Genomic DNA, 19749 nt, shown 5'->3' on the forward strand with positions numbered 1-19749 from the left:
TATGATCCCTTGCCACATTTAGTCCAAGTCCGCTTCTTGTTTTTCTCCTCCTAAGGCTTTGTTCTCTTCACCTTATTTTTATTGCTATTAGATTAGACCAGATCAGATCAGATCAGAGAACACTCACAGAAACATCAGATTATACCAGAAATTAGAAAATTCAGACTAAATTAGGCTTATTGCTATTAGATTAGACCAGATCAGATCAGATCAGAGAACACTCACAGAAACATCAGATTATACCAGAAATTAGAAAATTCAGACTAAATTAGGCGAAAGTTGATGTCTTAGGGGTGTTTTCTAGTTTTACATGTAGTTGGCATATATGCTATATTATGCAGGGCATGGCTCTAGTTTTACATGTAGTTGGCAAATATGCTATCTTATGTAGGGTATGGCCCTCCACAATACTAAATCTCGAACATTTATGAACAGAAAAAAGAAGTTAAAAACTTATAAAAGACGATGAGAATCATGTTGAGTATCAATGTATCTGAATATTGTTTGATCATTGACAAAAACTGAAGATTTTGATTCTTTATGTAAATAAACAATCTAGGAGTAATAATTTGGCAACTTAAAAATATCATTTGCTACTATACATGTGGCCGATGTGGGTCTGAACATAAGATTTGATATTCGATATGTATTGTGAGGAAAGTGGACTTCGAGATTTTATAATCGATTCAGGGTCAGTTAACGGCAACCAACAACTAACGAACAATTGCAACCCAAAAATAAAAATATGTTAACTCCGAACAAAGGGGAGAAATAATGAAGCTCGTGTCAACTGCCAAAGCCAAACTGAAGATGTGGTCGTTGGACATATCATTCCCCTATTTTTAATAACAACATCGGGCTGTTCGGGTCGATAACGGGCCATACTCAGCGACTTTAAGGGTTGTTTGGTATTGTTTTTTTATTTTAGTTTTCTATCGTTAGTTTCTAGAATTAACGTGATTATTCTAGGTATAAATATTTGGTTTACATTGCAATCTAAAAATTTTTAAAGCCATAAAATAAAAAGTAATTGACAGTGACGATGAGCAGGTTCTTGATAATTTTTCGAGTTTTAGAGGAAAATAGTTTTTGATTAGGCATCTAACTAACATTGTAAAACCTCAGTTTCCAAAGCTAAACAATATGTTAAAATATGTCTTGAATTGGTTAAGTTCCTCTCTGAACAATTCAACACAGGGTCTCAAGATTACTGAAACAATCCAACACTGGAACCGTTTTCAGGTGTCGTTACTTTTACAGAGATGTCCAAGCATCTAACTAACAATGTAACCCCGTTTCTCAAGCTAAACAATATGTTATAATATGTCTTGAATGGTTAAGTTCCTCTTTGAACAATCCAACACGGGATCTTAAAATTACTAAAACTTTCTCCAAGAAAAATAATGTTTTCCTCTCTTGTACGTGAGAAGTAGCTAACACATTACTTATGAATTACGTCAAATCTTTGTATTCTTTGTTTACGTTCTTAATCATCTCTTTTGCATCCATGGATTCTTTGAACAAGAAGCTATAATCAAATTACAATAAAAGATCATGATTCTTTGAACAAGAAGCTAATCAAATTTTGATAAGGGTGGGTGTTGATGTAAATTTATCACCACAAGACACAAGACACAAGTGTGTATATTCACCAAAGAAACAAACACCAACCTCTGATTTTGCATTGATTTCTGTTCTCTAACGCATCCAACAGCAACCCGTACCCCACTACACACTATTATGAGGCTCTATGAGCTTGCTACTTCGGATTGTCTAACTCTATTTAAAATAAGACAATTATCTTCAAATCATTCAAGTATATATTACTATCATTCATAGTATATACTACGTATCTATATATTAGCTAAATATGAAATCTATACTAATATATTAAAAAGCGTTGTGGAAAACGTCTATGTGCCACGTAATGCTCTTCCCTTTGCGTCACATCATTCAGTCACCAAGTGGTATGTCATGTCATGGATAACCAAAAATCAATACAATGAGGTTCGAACTCTAGACCTCATGTCTGAATGATATTTCTCATTACCATCTTAACCAACCACCAATTGTGGTTTATTTCTTCACATTAATTTATAAATAAATGTTAACATGAAGTCTAAACCAACTAAATTTTTATTTGATTTTTTATTTTCTATGGAATATTTTGAAAAAAAATATAAAGAATTAGGACAACTATGAAGAAACATGATGTCATGAATCTCATAAGCATCAACTATAGAAATACCTTGCATGGCTGCTTATATCTAATTTGGTGTTATTAATTTGAAGCACTTAGTTCCACTAGAAAAAAATTATACAAATGGTAAGATTATCTAATTGAAAAATTACTTTGTATGATAAATGACGTAGTGTGTCTTTGTAGCTGACAAACTTAATTGTTGTTTTTTACTTTATGGTATACATGCATTTCGTCAAATATTGAGCTCAAGAAAAATCTAAAATTTTAACTATTCAATGTAGCGACCGGGGCATCGCCCGGGCCATACACTAGTTATTTAGTTAAATCAAATATTAATTACATTGATGGAAACATAATGTTTTCAAAGGTAATTCAAAATTAAGAAATGTAGTAGTAATTGATTATTTAACTATGTAATGGTTGTATATATTATTGCCCTGGAAAATAATACTCCACCTATCTCATTTTACTTGCCTCGTCTTACTAAATGTTGTTCAATATTTTTTTTTATCAAAGTGGGACAAGTAAAATGACAATATGTTGTGCAAAAATAATCCAAATTCAAGCCATGAGAATGTTGCTGCATACATCAATTCATAGACTTCACAAATTGAGGTATTTTACACAAATAACCAAAACTTTATTTAATGAGATCAATATTCTTGATTGGCATTAACTCCACATATTATCAATACTTATGTATTAAATCAAACCAATTGAGAACACACAAAAAAGGCAACACAAACAAAATTTCAAGAGAAATTCATCATCATTATCTTAGAAACATCTCTTCTGTACAACTCTAAAGGATGCTCCACCATATCAAACACCTAAGTCTACCCAAAATGAAAATTATTACAATAAACAAAGAGAAAAATTGAGAAATCTAGTATAACTAAACACCCAATAATCATCACAAAATTTATAATTTTGGAAGGGGTGATTAACTTCTCGAAAATCTATAATCTACTCTATTTATAATATAAGCGTACTCACAAAACAATCATATCATATCATATCATAATAGTAGATGTTTGACATCGGAAATATGAGTTGGCCGGTGAAATCGTGGCCGGCATTTCCCACCGCCGGCGGCGATCCTCGTTTGTACGTTCTCAAACTCCGATATCGGACATGGAATAGTGATTTGACCCGGATGATCAAACCCATACGATTTCTCAGCTTCTTCCAACAACTTCCCAAACAGAGGATGGTTGAGGAACAACACCGGCACCAGAACTCGCCGCGTGTGACCTTCTGGTTCCTCCACGTGTACCGCCAGGTGTCCCTTTGGTACATGAACCGGTTTTGAGTCCAACGCCGAGTTATGACCAACTCGAACATACCCTTTAGTTTTAACTGAGTTGAACAGCCCGCGTTGAATCTTCTTCCCCCATTTGCATAATCTGGAAATTGTCTTACTCTTCCTTTGTTCAGTTCCCATTTCTAACTTCTCGTATTTGGTTGAATTTATTCTTTTCCGAGCGACCCATCTGAAAACCCGGATTAGTTTCCGGCCTAATTTGAATCCCCTGTTTCTTCCTTTAATCATCATTTTGACGTGATTAGCTGATAATCCAAGAACAATTAACAGAAACGGGAGTCGATTTAGTGAAATTAGATAGTATTGTGAAATGGGTTTATGAGAAATGAGCCAAAAGACCCTTTCTTTGGTAATAGTTTTGTGGTTTTGGTGTTAAAATGTCTGAAACAGAGGATAGATACAAAAATAAGGGAAGGCTGGAAAATAAAAGTTGCGGATTAGAAGGAGATTTATAAGTATGAAATACTGGAAATATTTATGGATGTAATTTATTTTAATTTTATTGGGGAAATATTAAAAGTCAGCTGATAAATTGTAGGAATGATGCTTCGTGGGTATAACGATCAAAGTCTAAGGTCTGTTTAAATGTGTAAAGAAGAAGAGTAATAAATGGTGGGGAATTTGAAAAATGTGTTAGTCAGATATTGTTTGGTTTTGTTAATATTTAATTTGTTAATTATGTTTGAGATTTGTTTGTTTATTTGGTACGTAATTAGTGGAAGGAAATTTCGGTGGAAAGCGACAAATTAGGGAACAAATTAAAAATGTAAAAAAAATATCTTAAACAAAGATGTGCCCCCTGCCTAACGTTGGGTGTACTTTGTAACTTTGTTGATGCTACGGACAATTACAAGAGCAACTGTGACATTAGCCACATAAAATAAGCTTCATAGTGTACTAAAACATAAACTACCAATCAAAAGATTATAGGATTATTGTATATAGACAATTTTTTGTTTCTTTTGATTGGTAATTAAAGAGAAAGGGCTATAACACCAACACGTTATACCAAAGTACGAACAGATGGTGAGGCTCAAACCTGTAAAATCCAACGCACAAGACGAGTTTCCAACCATATTTACCAACTAATTAAGTTTTGTTATTTATGGACACCAGATAGTTCCTTTTTCATAATGTATAAAGGTACGGAAATATAATCGTGGAAGCGGCTGAGTATTCCTTGGAAGGTTGATGGTAAAAACGGCTAATTAAGCTCAAAGGAAATTTTTACCTCACATGACAATATTCTTTTTCAAAGTTCGCAATATAAACTATTCAAGGGTTAATCAAAGCTAGGGTATGAACTAAAAACCCCCTACATTAATGTAATTGAGTAACAACTTAAATAGGATTGAAAAGGAATGACCACGTTAGATTAAACGCATGAATAGTTTAAGTGTTGATTTTACAAGGTTTCTTCTACGTACTATATATAACTAACATGAACCTTCATTTCGGTCTAAACATTCTCTGTTTAAGTGTTGATGGCTGAAACTTGTGTAGTACATATAAACACAACATTAATGTCAATCACACGAAGTATACTAAATGTACAAAATAAGTAGTTTTTTTGGTAACATCCAACATATATATACCAAACATTTTATATTTCCAAATATATTATTTTCAAGCCAATTATTATCAGTTTTACACAGTCGCCTTAGACCTTCTTATAAATGGCAAGAACACATCAATTTGCAAACAGGTCTGCCGTTACATTGATCTCCCGGCCTGAAGGTCGATCATATATTACGCAAGACATGCATTTAACAAAATTGTAGTATAATTGTATAAACTAGTGTTGTGAAACTTTGACGTTGCCATGCATCGATCATGCATGCATGCATGCACTCATGTAGCAAATCGATCGAGGATATAATATCTGGACTACAGCCATAAAAGCATAAAACAACCTGGAATTGAAATTGGAAAGAGAGAAATAAGTAAGTGCTAGTCGTAATCAGCAAGTAACAAACGCCTAAATAATTAAAAATTAATCTTCAATTTTGTCTTTTAACCATTGTACAGCTTGTAAATAGTAAGTTTGATTAATTAACACAAATAATTGACCTTATAATGCACGTAAGGGTCAATATATAATATGATTATCGAATATATTATCCAATTCCGTACTATTTACATAACCAAAATTATCATTTGTCCACTGTACGACCCTTTGATGAAGGTTTGGGTCAGACAAATATTAAAGCCAAATAGTCTTCATTCCCGATTAAGATTACAGTATTACGGAGTACAATTTAATTTGTTGGAGGAAAAGGACAAACACCTTGAAAACCTTACTTTACCAACAAGGAAAAGTATGAACGATGTTTCTATTATTTTTTCTTTATAGAAAATATTACTGTAATTCTGAATATCTGTTTTGTACTTTTGTTCGACTTATTTTGACTTATTCCATACAAAAAAGTTCAGATAAGTTTCGGAAATAAAATTATAAATAAGTTTTTTTTACAGATAAAATAAGTTCAAATAAGTTCAGATAAGTTAAGTTAAGTTCAAATAAGTTCAGATAAGTTAAGTTAAGTTCAAATAATTTCAGATAAGTTCAGTTGCGTTCAGTTACACCTCGAATTGAACGGAGTTTAACTATAACAAAAGGCCTTGCGCGCACAAGGTGTACAATAAATTATTGTACACCAAAATAACTTTTACCCATTTTTTGTAACTTTAACATAGTTTTGATTAACTTTTATATTAGTAAAAAAAAGTTGATAGATAAATATTTTAAAGGGTTAAATGATTAATTTCATACATTATTAGTGATTTTGAAGAAATAAGTTTTATTAAAATGAAAAAATTTATCACTAAAATGTAGATAAATTTTACATATATAAGCTTAACTTTTAAGCATTTTGGGTTAACTTTTACTTTGGTGCATAATATTTATTGTACACCCCTTGTAAATAAGAATTTGTGTAACCAAAGTTAAGGTATTGAATATTGTGACAACAATCCAAGCTAGAGTATTTGTGAAATATAATTAATCATAAATTTCTGTTTACCATAATTTGATTTTGAAATATACATTTAATTTGTTGTCAACTTAATAAAATTTAAACTAGCTAGGGTAAAAAGAAAGAAGGTCAAGCATACGTACATTTCGTTGTAACATACGTAATACTACGTACTACCTCCGTTTCCGAAAGTTCTTTACAGTTACTATTTGTACGGACTCCAATTCAATATTTAACTATTAATATATCTAATTTCGTATGTAGAAAAATTATAAAAAGTTGATATTCTGAAAATACATACCGAGACCAATCTAACAAGATCTTACCTGTAACATTTTGATGTATATAATAATGAGAATTTACAGTCAAAATTTTCATATTTTGGACACGTATACCAAAGCGTAAAGATCTTTCAGAAACGGAGGAAGTATATATTAATTGTTTTACATGAAACAAATAAAATAAAGTTAGTAATAACACGAATTCTAAGTCTTAGGTGTTGTGGAAGTAGGATGACCTTAATTGAAAGGCCCTAATTAAGAAAAGTACTCCTTAGGAGTTTGAAAACTAGCTGGACTCGAGGTAGGATCGAGAAGATTTAAACGCAAGAAATTGAAGCTTTTGGAGTACATGTACGTACATTGATCCGTACAAATTTAGAGAGCCAAGGCATTAAATTAAATAAACACAAGTGTGAAGTGTTACTTTCCTTATTGGTTGTGATTACGGAATTGTACACCTATAAAGGGAAATCTATTTAATAAAATAAATGAACAAATGGAAGATTAAGCCTTTATGGGTTGGTGTGTGGTCTCTTCAATCTTCATATTTATTTAGATAAAGTTGACAAAATTAAATTGTCATACTCCATTCAATTAAATATAAGTAAGCAATTTACAATCCACTAATTGCTTAATTGGAGATTCAATTATATTATAATGAAGTAGCGTAAGTTTGAGAAAATTGAGGTATATATCCAACTAGCTAGCTAGCAATTTAATTAGATGAACATGTTAACATTCCAACTAAAATTGGAGTTTAGATGCAGATGCTTTTACATGCCTCGGAGCTTAGTAATAGTATTGTAATTAAGTAGCTTAGTAATAATATCGATACGGTATGCATGTTGTAGTATTATATATATTTCGTATGATTGTTTAGTTGAAAGTAGAAACAATACAAGAATTTGTATCTTTAACGACAACCTAATTACGACGGGTCAAAAATTCAATCGTAAAAGCCTTTTACGACGGAGCTAACAACCAAACAAAGACGTGAACAACCGTCGTAAATGTCTTTTATGACGGGTTAACGACGGAATTTTCATTAACGACGGCCCCTTAATTTTTATGACGGGTTCGCGACAGAAAATCCTGTCATTAATCAACGATTATTGGCCATTAACAACGAAATTTTCTGTCGTTAATGGTAAATTTTTTTTAGCGAAAGTTACATTTAAAAAAGAAAAAAAAAAGTATATATTGTAGCTTTAATTCAACTAACTTTACCTTTACCAAAGAATACCGTAGGTTAGAAGTTTCAAAGAAATTTCTATTTCTCAAATTTTACTTTATAATGCACTACTAGCTTGGTCAAATTTATATGAAGTGTCAACTATGTGACCACTAGCAAGCACCATTATATTGGACATTTAAATCATTTGTATCATAATATAGGTATCTTTTATGTGCTACTCCGATCTGTATTTCTTTTTCATAGTCGATAATAATTTTAAAAATTAAAAAATAGGGACATGCAAAGAGTTAAAAGGCAACTGTAGAAAAAAAAATACGGAATACAATTTATAGGATAGAAACAAGATTTGTGCTCGGCAATGGTGGATTTAGAGATTCTAACTTTATTCCTACTAATTTCTTAATCTCCTAGCTTAGCTTAATTAGGTGCATGAATGTATACTTCTAAGAACTTTCTATTCCTAATGTCCTACCAAATCAAAAGCAAGAAATGAGAAAATTATCCTAATTTTGGTACATTAAACGATCAATGCTTCAAGTTTGTTACTGTTTTTTTTTTTAAAAATGCATGAATTATAATTTGACTAGTTGACAAAACTTGACATGTGCACGAGTGATAGCAAGAGACAACTCAGAAACACACAAAAAGACATACATGATCTTAAATTATGTCTCAAACTGTTGTTTGTTCATGTGCAAGTACACGAGTGGCTTTTATATACTCATTTAAGTACAATAAGCTTATAGTCTAATTACCAATTACCCACCATAAACTTTTTTTAATAATTATAAACAAATCAATTAAGTACAATAAGATTATAGTCTAATTACCAATTACCCACCATATGTATTATATTTCCTGGACAAAGTTGGATTATGAAGCATTGGTTATAGAATCAATAATTTTGATTTCTTCCAAAATATGGACAACTCATATTATACAATTAGCAAGTAATGTTGTGATGATTGTTTGTTTTGTTTGCAAAGATCCAAGATTTACATGTGCCTTGGAGACAACCATACATACTTGATACTTGTCTTTTTTAAAAGGAGCTCCATAAATTGTCCATAATTCTTATGGCATGGATCTTATATTTCGGTAATTAATTAAATAAATAGCCACGAAACTACTATTAGCTCGTTTATCGAAAGATTTTGATGAGATAACCATTCTTGCTAATTAGAGTTCAATCTAATGGTACATTATATTTTCCACACACTTATTTTGGTTTGTTGTTGTTCCATTTATTTGTACTTCTTTCGTCTCAAAATAACAAGTCATAATCGATATTCAACTATAGGGGAGGCCGTGTCTCACACCAATCTTCCCTTGATAACTTTTGATTATGTCATGCACGTAAACTGAAATTGGATGTTACTCTGTAGCAGTTATTTTGTGCGTATATCTATTTACTATTGTAGAAACTAGTAGACATGTATTTATTCTATGTATTTTTAAGATGAATTTGTATGTAAAGACATAACAAAGAAAACTTAATTTAAAAATACATAGTATAAGTGTATGAATATCTTTGACTGAAGAGCAAAAAATAGTTGCTCTTCTGAACTGGTCTTATTGCTTACTTTCGGGGAGCACGCATTAGTTTTACTTTCATATACTAATAAATGGTTATATAAGTACTTAATGTTACTACGTACTAGTATTTGTTTAATTTGTTTGTTGATATTCAACGGGTTACAAATAATAATCTGCTATATCCCAAAGTCATAGGAGGGTGTATAGTATAAGTTATAACTGCAGCATGTAGCTTATTTAACTAATTAATGGTCTATTTTGTAGTATATGCATGCAAGCAATGTAACATTACAATTTGCTTCTATTTCTCAATTTAATCACTATATATATAATTATATATACGTAGTATATGCGTTAAGCATGACTTCTTCCAGCTCGGTTTCCAGATCAGTTTGAGTCAGCAGCTCTTCGACTCTTCGTGCTGCTTAAGGATTACAAAGTACTAGTAACCCATTTATACGTTATTACTGTTTTGCAAGGTAAAGGGAACAAAATAATTACGGATCGGCCGGAGTACGAATATGATGGGTTACAAAATGCCCACCCCTAGCTTTTAATTTGTCTCATTTTACTTAATAATTGCTTCATTTGATAGTACACAAGAATACAAGCTTAACTCGACCTAATTAAACTTGAACCGCAAATTCAATTCGTGAAGCTCACCGATCCATACTTGGCCCGAATTCGAGACGTAGGCGATTTGAACATGACCTGTACCCGAAGTAAACCAGTTAAATTGTACCCGAATTCGATATACATTTGAACCAAATCAAACGGTTGAATATCTTTTTAAACCCGAACCTGAGATTGACCCAAAACGAAACCGAGTTAATATATGACATGACTTCATCCGAATCAAAGTTATCCAAACCTATCCGAGTAGAAACATTGATCAGGCATTAACCGATATCGACGTAAGCCGATCTGATGACCCGATTTGACAACCTAGATTGATGACTAAGGAGAAGTTGCTGGGCTTAAAAATCGCAATAAGCCAATAGTACTTATACATTGGGCCTCGTTATATGGGCTTAGCCTTTAGCATTTCCTGGATATGAAGTACGGACTATTATGATTTTGATATAGAAGTTTCAGCCGATCCTCAGAGCTCAGGCCACATGGGTTGATACACAAGCCACCTTCTGAACAGCTAGTACCTAAAAACAAGGTCTTATGGAAGTGATGGTAAAGCAAAAAATATGAAAGAATGCCCTTACGGCTTGTTTGGTAGCCGGCTGTAAATGATGTAAATGGGGAACAAATTTGTATGTAAACTTATAAGGAAAATCAACATCCGTTCCCGTGATAATGCTACTTAACTCAAAATTATCAATTTTTCTTCATAAATTTCTATTAACATTTGGGGATGTAAATTTATAAAGAAAAATACCATGTTTAAGATATGTTTCATTACCATGGACATTATGATGTTATTTTCTTGCCAAATAACACTCAGCTCTATTCTCATTCCTACCATTTATCGGCTATCAAACAGGTTGTTAGTACAACACTCCATCTATTCATAAAAGATTGTCCCATATTTTGTTGGGTTGTTTTTCTTTGTTGATTTCACACGGAGACACGGAGTATATCTTATGGGCCTCTAAACACTAGCTACCTAGCAAGGTTATCATTGTGATGATCATTTGGATGTAACCTTTATTCATTAGTAGTATTATGGTTTATTTGAGCATGGGTAAGTGATGATGATTTTTAACAGCAATCAAATAAAAGTTACTACAACTTTCACTACGTACGTAACGTAGTCTTTATTTATAATTGTTATAGTAATGTATAATTACCACACCACTAACTTTCTTGTTAAATGCTCTTTTTTTTTGTATGATCATATTGACTATTACATACACCTTTGGATATTGGAATCATAGAATTCGATCGAGTCTTTATTTCCAATTGATGCGTGATTTAATTTGGTGAGAGTTTCAATAAAAATGAGCTAATAGCCTAATACCACACCATACTCTAAAAAAGGGCAAAAATATATACTCGATCATAGTAGTATGCTGTTGGCTAACTAAGACTTTTGGATCAAGCATGTGATCTCGAGACGGGCCCACTACTTCAAGTATGCCAATCCACGAGTTATTGTCCATTGATGCTTTATTTGTTGGACATAAGATTTAATTTCATAACTTTGTACGCACGGAGTACTCTATAAATATTGCTAATTAATTAATTATAAGGTATTAAAACATGAATATTGCTAGCTTGATAATAGATATATATCGTGTCATGTATAAGACCATACCATTGCATCTCCAATAAGAGTATAAGACCCGACCCGACACGATTAAAGCACGGGCACAAAGTCGTGGACCGGGCCTGGGACTTAATTTTTTGGAAAAAGCACGGCACGACTCGACCCGACACGACAAAGCACGCTAAATTTAGTAAAACTAGCCTTAGGCACGAAGACCCGGCGCGAAAGCCCGTGGGCTTGGGCCCGACATGGGCCCTTTTTAACTTTTCGGTCCGGCACGAAACAACGTGGGCCTGGCGGTGGTTCGGCCCGGTTAGGTACATGGCCCGTGGGCTTGACCCGAAGCCCGTCCCGACCCGAGCCACGACCCTCTTTTCTCTTTGAGGCAGGAGCCCCACGACAGATATTCCCACAGTCCCACTACGTTGTTTTTCTCATCGATGATCAAGTGAATTGAGTGATCTCTGACTGAATGACTCCCTTAATTTGTGGGACATCAATAATAATAATAATAATAATAATAATAATAATAAGGGTACACCGTTTTATTATTACTCCTTTTCGTCCTTAATTAGGACTCTATTCACATTGGATCGGAACTCGGAAGGCTACTTTATACAAAAGTTAAGCCAAGGGCACAAGGCCACAAGTGCACAACCCAACCAACTAATTATAAACTGCCAAGGATATAGATTGTTCGTTATAGAAAGTAAAATTCGTTTTCGATTTGAAATTAAAGTCAATTTGTTGGGAATAAAACTAAAATCAATCAGAACTCTGTAAAAAAAAGTAGTTACTTGTGTTTATATGAAAATTTGACATAAATACCACGTGCATGTTGCATGCATGCAATTCTTATGCGACTAAACCATAGTCCGTTTATAGACAATGTATGTATTTGGTTACCCAAATTCTTATATGAGACTGTCCTCACCATCAACTGATGGTGAGACCAGTTTACACTTGCGAATTTAGGTATGTTACTTCTATAGTTTAGACATGTTACCTTTTTTTTATATAATTTTAGAGGAGGTACTTTTTTTAGTTTAGGTATGTTACTTCTATATTTTATACATGTTACTTTTTTTATACGGAGTAGTTTTAGGGGAGATACCTTCTTAGTTTAGGTATGTTACTTCTATAGTTTAGACATGTTACTTTTTTTTATAATTTTAGACGAAGTACTTTTTTTAGCTTAGGTATGTTACTTCTATAGTTTATACATGTTACTTTTTTTATACGGAGTAGTTTTAGGGGAGATACCTTCTTAGTTTAGTTATGTTACTTCTATAGTTTAGATATGTTACTTTTTTTTAATAATTTTAGAGGAGGTATTTTTTTTAGTTTAGGTATGTTACTTCTATAGATTAGACATGTTACTTTTTTTTTTAAAAAAAAATTTTAGAGGAGGTATTTTTTATAGTTTAGGTATGTTACTTCTATAATTTAGACATGTTACTTTTTTTTTATATATATATAATTTTAGATGAGGTACTTTTTTAGTTTAGGTATGTTACTTCTATAGTTTAGATCTGTTACTTTTTTTTTATAGTTTTAGGGGAGGTACGCTATTGGTTTCGCGCTCGTCACACCATCAAGTTGATAGTGTGACTGGTCTCACAGGAGACGCGCTGATTTGGTTATCTGATACAAAACTGTACCAAGTATAAAAATGAAAAAGTATAAAAATTAATGAGAACTCGAATTTTAATTTATTTCCTTAATTTCAAGCGCGCTCTCCCTTTTGTTTACACTTAAATAGATCATTAGATCGAGTATAGATCGAGTGTACTTAACACCACCACCTTTTTCCAGCTTCAAAAGCACCCTGCATGGTTCAGCCCTCTGTCTAACTAGGGCAATAAGTGATAGAGATTGACGAAGTCAATCACAATATATCATCTTATGAATATTTGTATTTATCTTTAGCTAGAATATTTATCTTGTTGTTAATAGTTTGTTAATGAGTTAGTCAATACTTATCTCTTAGGTTTAGTTTATACTAGGATTCTCATGTTAACCTAGCCGCTTGTATCAAGCCTATATAAAGGCAATTACGATTAATGAAATACTCAAGCTTTCCAATTTTCTACAATAAGATCTCAACTTAAAGTAAGATATCTTGAGATTAATTTGTAACACATACGGAGCTAGTACTCCGTATAAGGTCATAGCAACAGGATAAAATTAATTAAGATCAGAATAATGATGGCAACCATTATTATTCTTTGTCATTTCTTAACCTTTATCATTGTTGTCATTGTTAATTAATTAAGTAGCGTTATCATTCTTAAAGAAAAATATAAAAAACCAAAAGTAATCCTGCTCATCTTCGATCCTGTACCAATTTATGATGTTGGGGAGTGTGGGAGCTTAAATTAATTGGAAGTTAGACACAACAGTTGACCAGCATAGGTCAGAAGTCAAATATCAAAATAGTATTATTAAATTAAACATTATATTATAGATTATGTTAAACAATTAGTACAACAATAATCATACAGCATGAGTAGAAGATTATGAACTACTTGCTGAAATTTCGAATACTAGGCCAATGCATGGTTCATCAGCAACCTTTTAGCCTTAATTTAGTTCTTCAAACATTTCTAATCATGACACGAAATATAAGGTTTTCTCATAAAATATATTATTGTACGTAACAAATGAAAAGGGTTGGTCCATTAAGGCATAGAGGTTGTGTGCTAAATTGATTGGTTCTAGACTGGTTCATATACAAAAAACCAAAAGTAATATACATATTTTTTGATCTGATTTGAAAAAGTATATATAATATTGAAACTTTAAGATTTGAACATAGGCCGATCTTGCAGAATTCGAAAACAAGAAGAATTGTACTACCATCACGAACACACATATATATATATATATATATATATATATATATATATATAGTTTCAACATGGAGCTGAGCCTATCAGCCTAGCTAGTATTAATGTGATTAATCATGTACACTAGACAACATATACTCAAAAAAAGAAAGTGTAAAAGTTGTCAAACAAATTATAATGTGTATAGCTAGCAGCTACATATACTAATTATATATACATTGCCTAAGCTTTACTCCTTAGTCCTTAGTCCTTACCCACATATATATAGTGCTATATATATGGTTTTCTATATATTATCAGCTGCCTTGGTAGGACACATTTTGATTGGAACGTCTAAATTTTTATTATTGTTCTCAAAATCTTATACTTCATATGTTGTATACTCCGTACTATTCTCCTATATTACTTTACCACCGTCCTCCAATCCCGACCTTGTTAATTAGTTACGATTAAATCTGATTGACCTATGCGTACTCAACTCTAATGAACTTTAATCGATCAAGACGAACTGTATCATTATGCTAGCTTGTATAATGTGACATTAAGCCTACATGTATTGCCTTATCTTCCTATAACAATTGGTGACCATGAGAGTTTCATTCCCTCCTATTTTACTATGACAGTACATTAATCAGATGATACCAATGATTCAATAATATATGTCTTGATACAGCAGTTAAAACTGAGGGTCTGAGTACGATAGATCTCAAATTAGAGTAGGACCCTGATTTGTAATAGGGCTCATTTGCAAACCAATAAAAACGTTGATAAGATGAGGAGAAAAGCGTGTTTTTTTTAAGGTAAAAGTGTATGTTTTTTTAATTAGGCTTCAAAATACTTGACTAATGAAGTCACGCCAGCATGGTGGCTCGGCCTTGCACTCTTGCAGAAGTAGTAGTTGTTAGTGTGGAACATGTGATAACCAAAATGTTTAATGTTAAGTGTTAAGTGTTAAGTGGTTAATTTAGGAGTTAAAAGTAGGGTTAGAGGTGTATAACAGAAGCTGCCCAATGGCTGTTGGACATTTTAAAAGGTTGGCCCCACCATTATCCCAGGGTTAAACGTGGGAACCAAAACAATAATGAGTTTAGATCAACAATTATTACTAAGTAGGCCCACTTCAACATCAGCCCACCATTTTTATGGCCTCTTCTTCTTTAGCTTTCCTTTAATCTTACTTAGTGGGCCCTGTTAATGTTTATAAGATTTTAATTGTAACATTGGGAACGAAAAGGTAACCTTACTTTATTTCTCGCCAAAGGAGGTAAATAAAATTGAAAAGAAAAAGTGAAAAACAACCTTAAGTTTATTTTTTCTATTATGACATCTACAATAAAATTGTCCCAAAATAAGAATAAGAACAGATCTAGGATTCAGAAATCTTTATACATGTCTAACCATGAAAAAACTTCAATGTCAAAGTATATTATGGTTGTATGGAGTACATCGTTACAAACGGTATATTCATCTTGAATCACCTTCATCTATATTCCGAGTTAATCTTGATCATCTAATTGATGTGCATTCATAATAGAAACAACACGGACTCCACCATGAAATACACCAACAATACCCCTCCACTCGACGTACACCAACACGCAAACAGAAAACCTATAAAAAAAAAAGGGTGCAAACCTTGTATTTCAAGGGAGAGTCGTTCCTCTATAAAGGAGGAAGCATTATTAGACCTATAAAAACAAAAATTAAATAAAATGAAGAAGTTGTGGCTTTCTTCTGGTAAAACCGATGGAATCCCCTCAAAACTCACCAATTGAGGCTAGGGTTTGGAGGAGAGAGAATACCCTAAGCTTAATTAGTTCAAGGTAGCAATTTCAACGTTAAGTTTTCCTATCGACGAAACGTATTTATAAAGTGCGTTTTGGTGGATGTCATACGTCAACTAGCTTAGTTGGTGAGTGGTGTAAAAAACCCGAGGTCGCGCGATTCCTGCAGTGGCGGATGCAGTATATAAGGAGAGGGGTCCTTGGCCAAAAAATAACTGATTTGCAAAAGACTTCAAGTAAACATTTAATGAAGATCAATACTTTCTTCAATTTCGGTCACATATATACATATATATATACATATATACTATAACAGTGATCAACTCTGTATTGAGGATTCTAGAATTAGACCTCATAAATCGAACACATGAAGAAACTAGCCATTAACTTCCTAATTAACAAGTTGGCTTACCTCCAACACTTTAGATGATAAAGTACCCATTTTTAATAGATTTTAATCATCATGCCTAATCATATGATTATAGGGACTAATACGGAGTATTAAACACAAAAAGGGCATGCCACATAAGCATGGTTGTGGGGAGCAACATTACACTTGGATCACGTGTGTTTCTTTTGCTTCACTTCTCTACTTCTTCTCACCACCAAGCAGACACATCTCTCCTGAACCGGGGGCGATGAACCGGCCGAACCGAAGGAAAAAGTTAAGTCGGCACGCTTAAGCACACGAGGGAAAGGGAATTTGGTTACGTGGACAATTTTGTAGGTTACACTTGGCACTCTTGGGGTTGAGCAAAGAATACTAAGAAAAAAAAGATAACTTTGGGCCCCACATGAGCTCAGGATAACGGAAGAGGGCCCACATATAACGGGGAGAGGGTTTAATGATCTTGGGCTAAGCCCACGCCGGACCGTCAGCCGCCACGTACTGGAATAACCCCGTTCACCATCATTCCGGTTAGTGGGCCTTTTTCTCCACCAGCCTCCACAATCTACAGGGCCATAAATTATTGTTTTTTTTCTTTTCTTCTTTTACTGAACAAAACCTTCCTTTCTGCTAGACTATATTATCCATTGCTAGGGTTGGCTAAAGAAGTGATTGGTACGGAGTATATAGTATGTGCAAAGTTTTATTGATCATCTAAGTGGAAAGATTAGGCCACACAATCGAATTAAAATGTAAAACCAATTTCTTATAAGCAAACTCTTTAACACTTTTAAACTATTACTCTCCTCGATACAAAGTAAGACGTGTATATATATATATATATATATATATATATATATATATATATATATATATATATATATATATATATATATATATATATATATATATATAACACTAGATCACACCTATATGACCAATAACGAAACACGACACAACACAACACGTAGACAGTGCATGCACAACAAATGGTACGCGGAAACGTATCTGAACCACGTACATTTTTGTTGAAAAAATTAAATTACAAGACAATGTCACAAACTCACAACACAATTACGGCTCTGTTCTATTGGACTTATTTTAACTGAACTTATATTATCTGAACTTATCTGAACTTAACTGAACTCATCTGAACTTAACTGAACTTAACTGAACTTATTTTATCTGAAATAAACTTATTTTTTCTTATATAAACTTACTTGTGTGTGAAAATATCCGAAAAAAACTTATTTTTGTTGAACTTATATTATCTGAACTTAACTGAACTTAACTGAACTTATTTTCTCTGAAATAAGTCAAAATAAGTTGAACAGAACAGGGCCTAAGCATGACACGATAAAGAGAAATTTTCCCTAAATACACAAGCAACACAAATGATAGAGTCTTTAAACCGTGGTTGTGAAACCTCTTACGAATTACGATGCACATGACGGCCCATAGCTAATTTGAACGGAAGAAATACTTTAATCAAATTGATTAAAGACATTATTGATTGTAAAACTTGGAAGATTTGCAGCAATGTAATACTTCCAGGTTGGACAATCTAGAAACTAAAACGCTGTTGAGTAAAGAAAGGCTCGTTATTGAGCCAAGCCAAAGGCTGATAAAGCCCAAGCTTAGCTAAGCCTCCTTGTGGAAAATCAATAACCTTTTTTTAAAAAAATTCCTAACTTTATTGTGGAGGCTCGTAGGATGATGATAGCATATTTGGAGAGAAGTCGTTGTCAAAATTTATGACATTGGGGTCGGTTTGTGGGTCCCTCTTAAATCCTGTCATTCAGTGAAAGGTATATATTGACATAAATAAATTAATTAAATATAGCGGACCAACCAACCAGAGCTCGCGTGCATATGATGTTTCAACACACTCTCTCAAATACAAACAAAAAAAAATAAAAAATAAAAAATAAAAAAAAGGGTTTAATATGGGATCATTAATGAACAAAAGTCCTAAAAGGAACTTTATGATGTTGTTCAGAATGTTTGGTTTGGTGTGTGTTTTTGTTGTTAAGTGGGAACTAATTACAATTTACGTACTTTTAATTTAATTGTATAACCGTGCAACACATTTCTGACCCTTTTAGTCATGGTCAAGCACTCCTTCAACCACGCTTATCTCACTTGCTTACTCTTGTTTCTATGCACTACTAGGGATGGCAACGTTAGTTATCTCCACCTTAATAAAGTTAATACTATCACCCTTAATTTTACCAATACTTGTTTAAGGATTACATCATAGAATAAATTACACTTAAGCATACGTACATGCGTTAATTACAATGCATATTATAGATGAAAACAAACTATAATTAATTGGATGTTTACAATAGAGAGTTAGAGACTAGTATTATATATCCATGTACGTAGTAGTAGTACAATATGTGAATGCTTAAATGAATTATACGTAGTACTCTGTACTCCGTAGTTAACTAGGGTTACAAGAGGGAACTGTCATCATACTCCAAACTAAAATTCTAAAATTATAGTACTTCGTATGTTGTTGTCAATGTTTCTGAAAATATTTGTATAACTAACACATTCTAGTTAACGGTGTGACTAGAGATAAGTCAAGTTGTTGAAATTCATTGATATATAATACGCAAATAACGATAATAATTGTTTCATCTAGTTTTTCATAAAACGTCCTTAAATAATTAACTAACACCTAATCAATATACACACAACTAATCTAATGTAATAGAATCTCACAACTTCACAAGTGAAGTGAGTGTGACGACCTAAAAAACGAAATGGGGGAAGATATTTGATAAATTGTGAAAAAGTAGAAACAAAAATCTAAGATTTTTTGATTGGTTGAACCATCATTAATTCATACGGAGTATGTTCCAGAAGCCAAGTGACAAGAACAGTACTAGGGACGACAGTGGTTTTGAGCTTTTGTTATTACTTAAAATAATAGAAAATTCATAAAAAGGAAAATAAAAAATAAAAAATAAAAAATGAGAAAGTCC

At 32.7% G+C, this 19749-nt stretch overlaps 1 protein-coding gene across 1 annotated transcript; it reads right to left on the minus strand.

Moving 5' to 3' along the window:
* Nucleotides 1–2953: 2953 nt before the first annotated feature.
* On the minus strand, nucleotides 2954–4124 carry LOC130462592 (auxin-responsive protein SAUR36-like). The gene has a single exon (XM_056831196.1). The coding sequence runs from the start codon at nucleotides 3756–3758 to the stop codon at nucleotides 3222–3224; it is 537 nt and encodes a 178-aa protein (XP_056687174.1). The 5' UTR covers nucleotides 3759–4124; the 3' UTR covers nucleotides 2954–3221.
* Nucleotides 4125–19749: the final 15625 nt, after the last annotated feature.

Source organism: Spinacia oleracea, chromosome 6 (assembly GCF_020520425.1).
Source record: "Spinacia oleracea cultivar Varoflay chromosome 6, BTI_SOV_V1, whole genome shotgun sequence".
Lineage (NCBI taxonomy): Eukaryota > Viridiplantae > Streptophyta > Magnoliopsida > Caryophyllales > Amaranthaceae > Spinacia > Spinacia oleracea.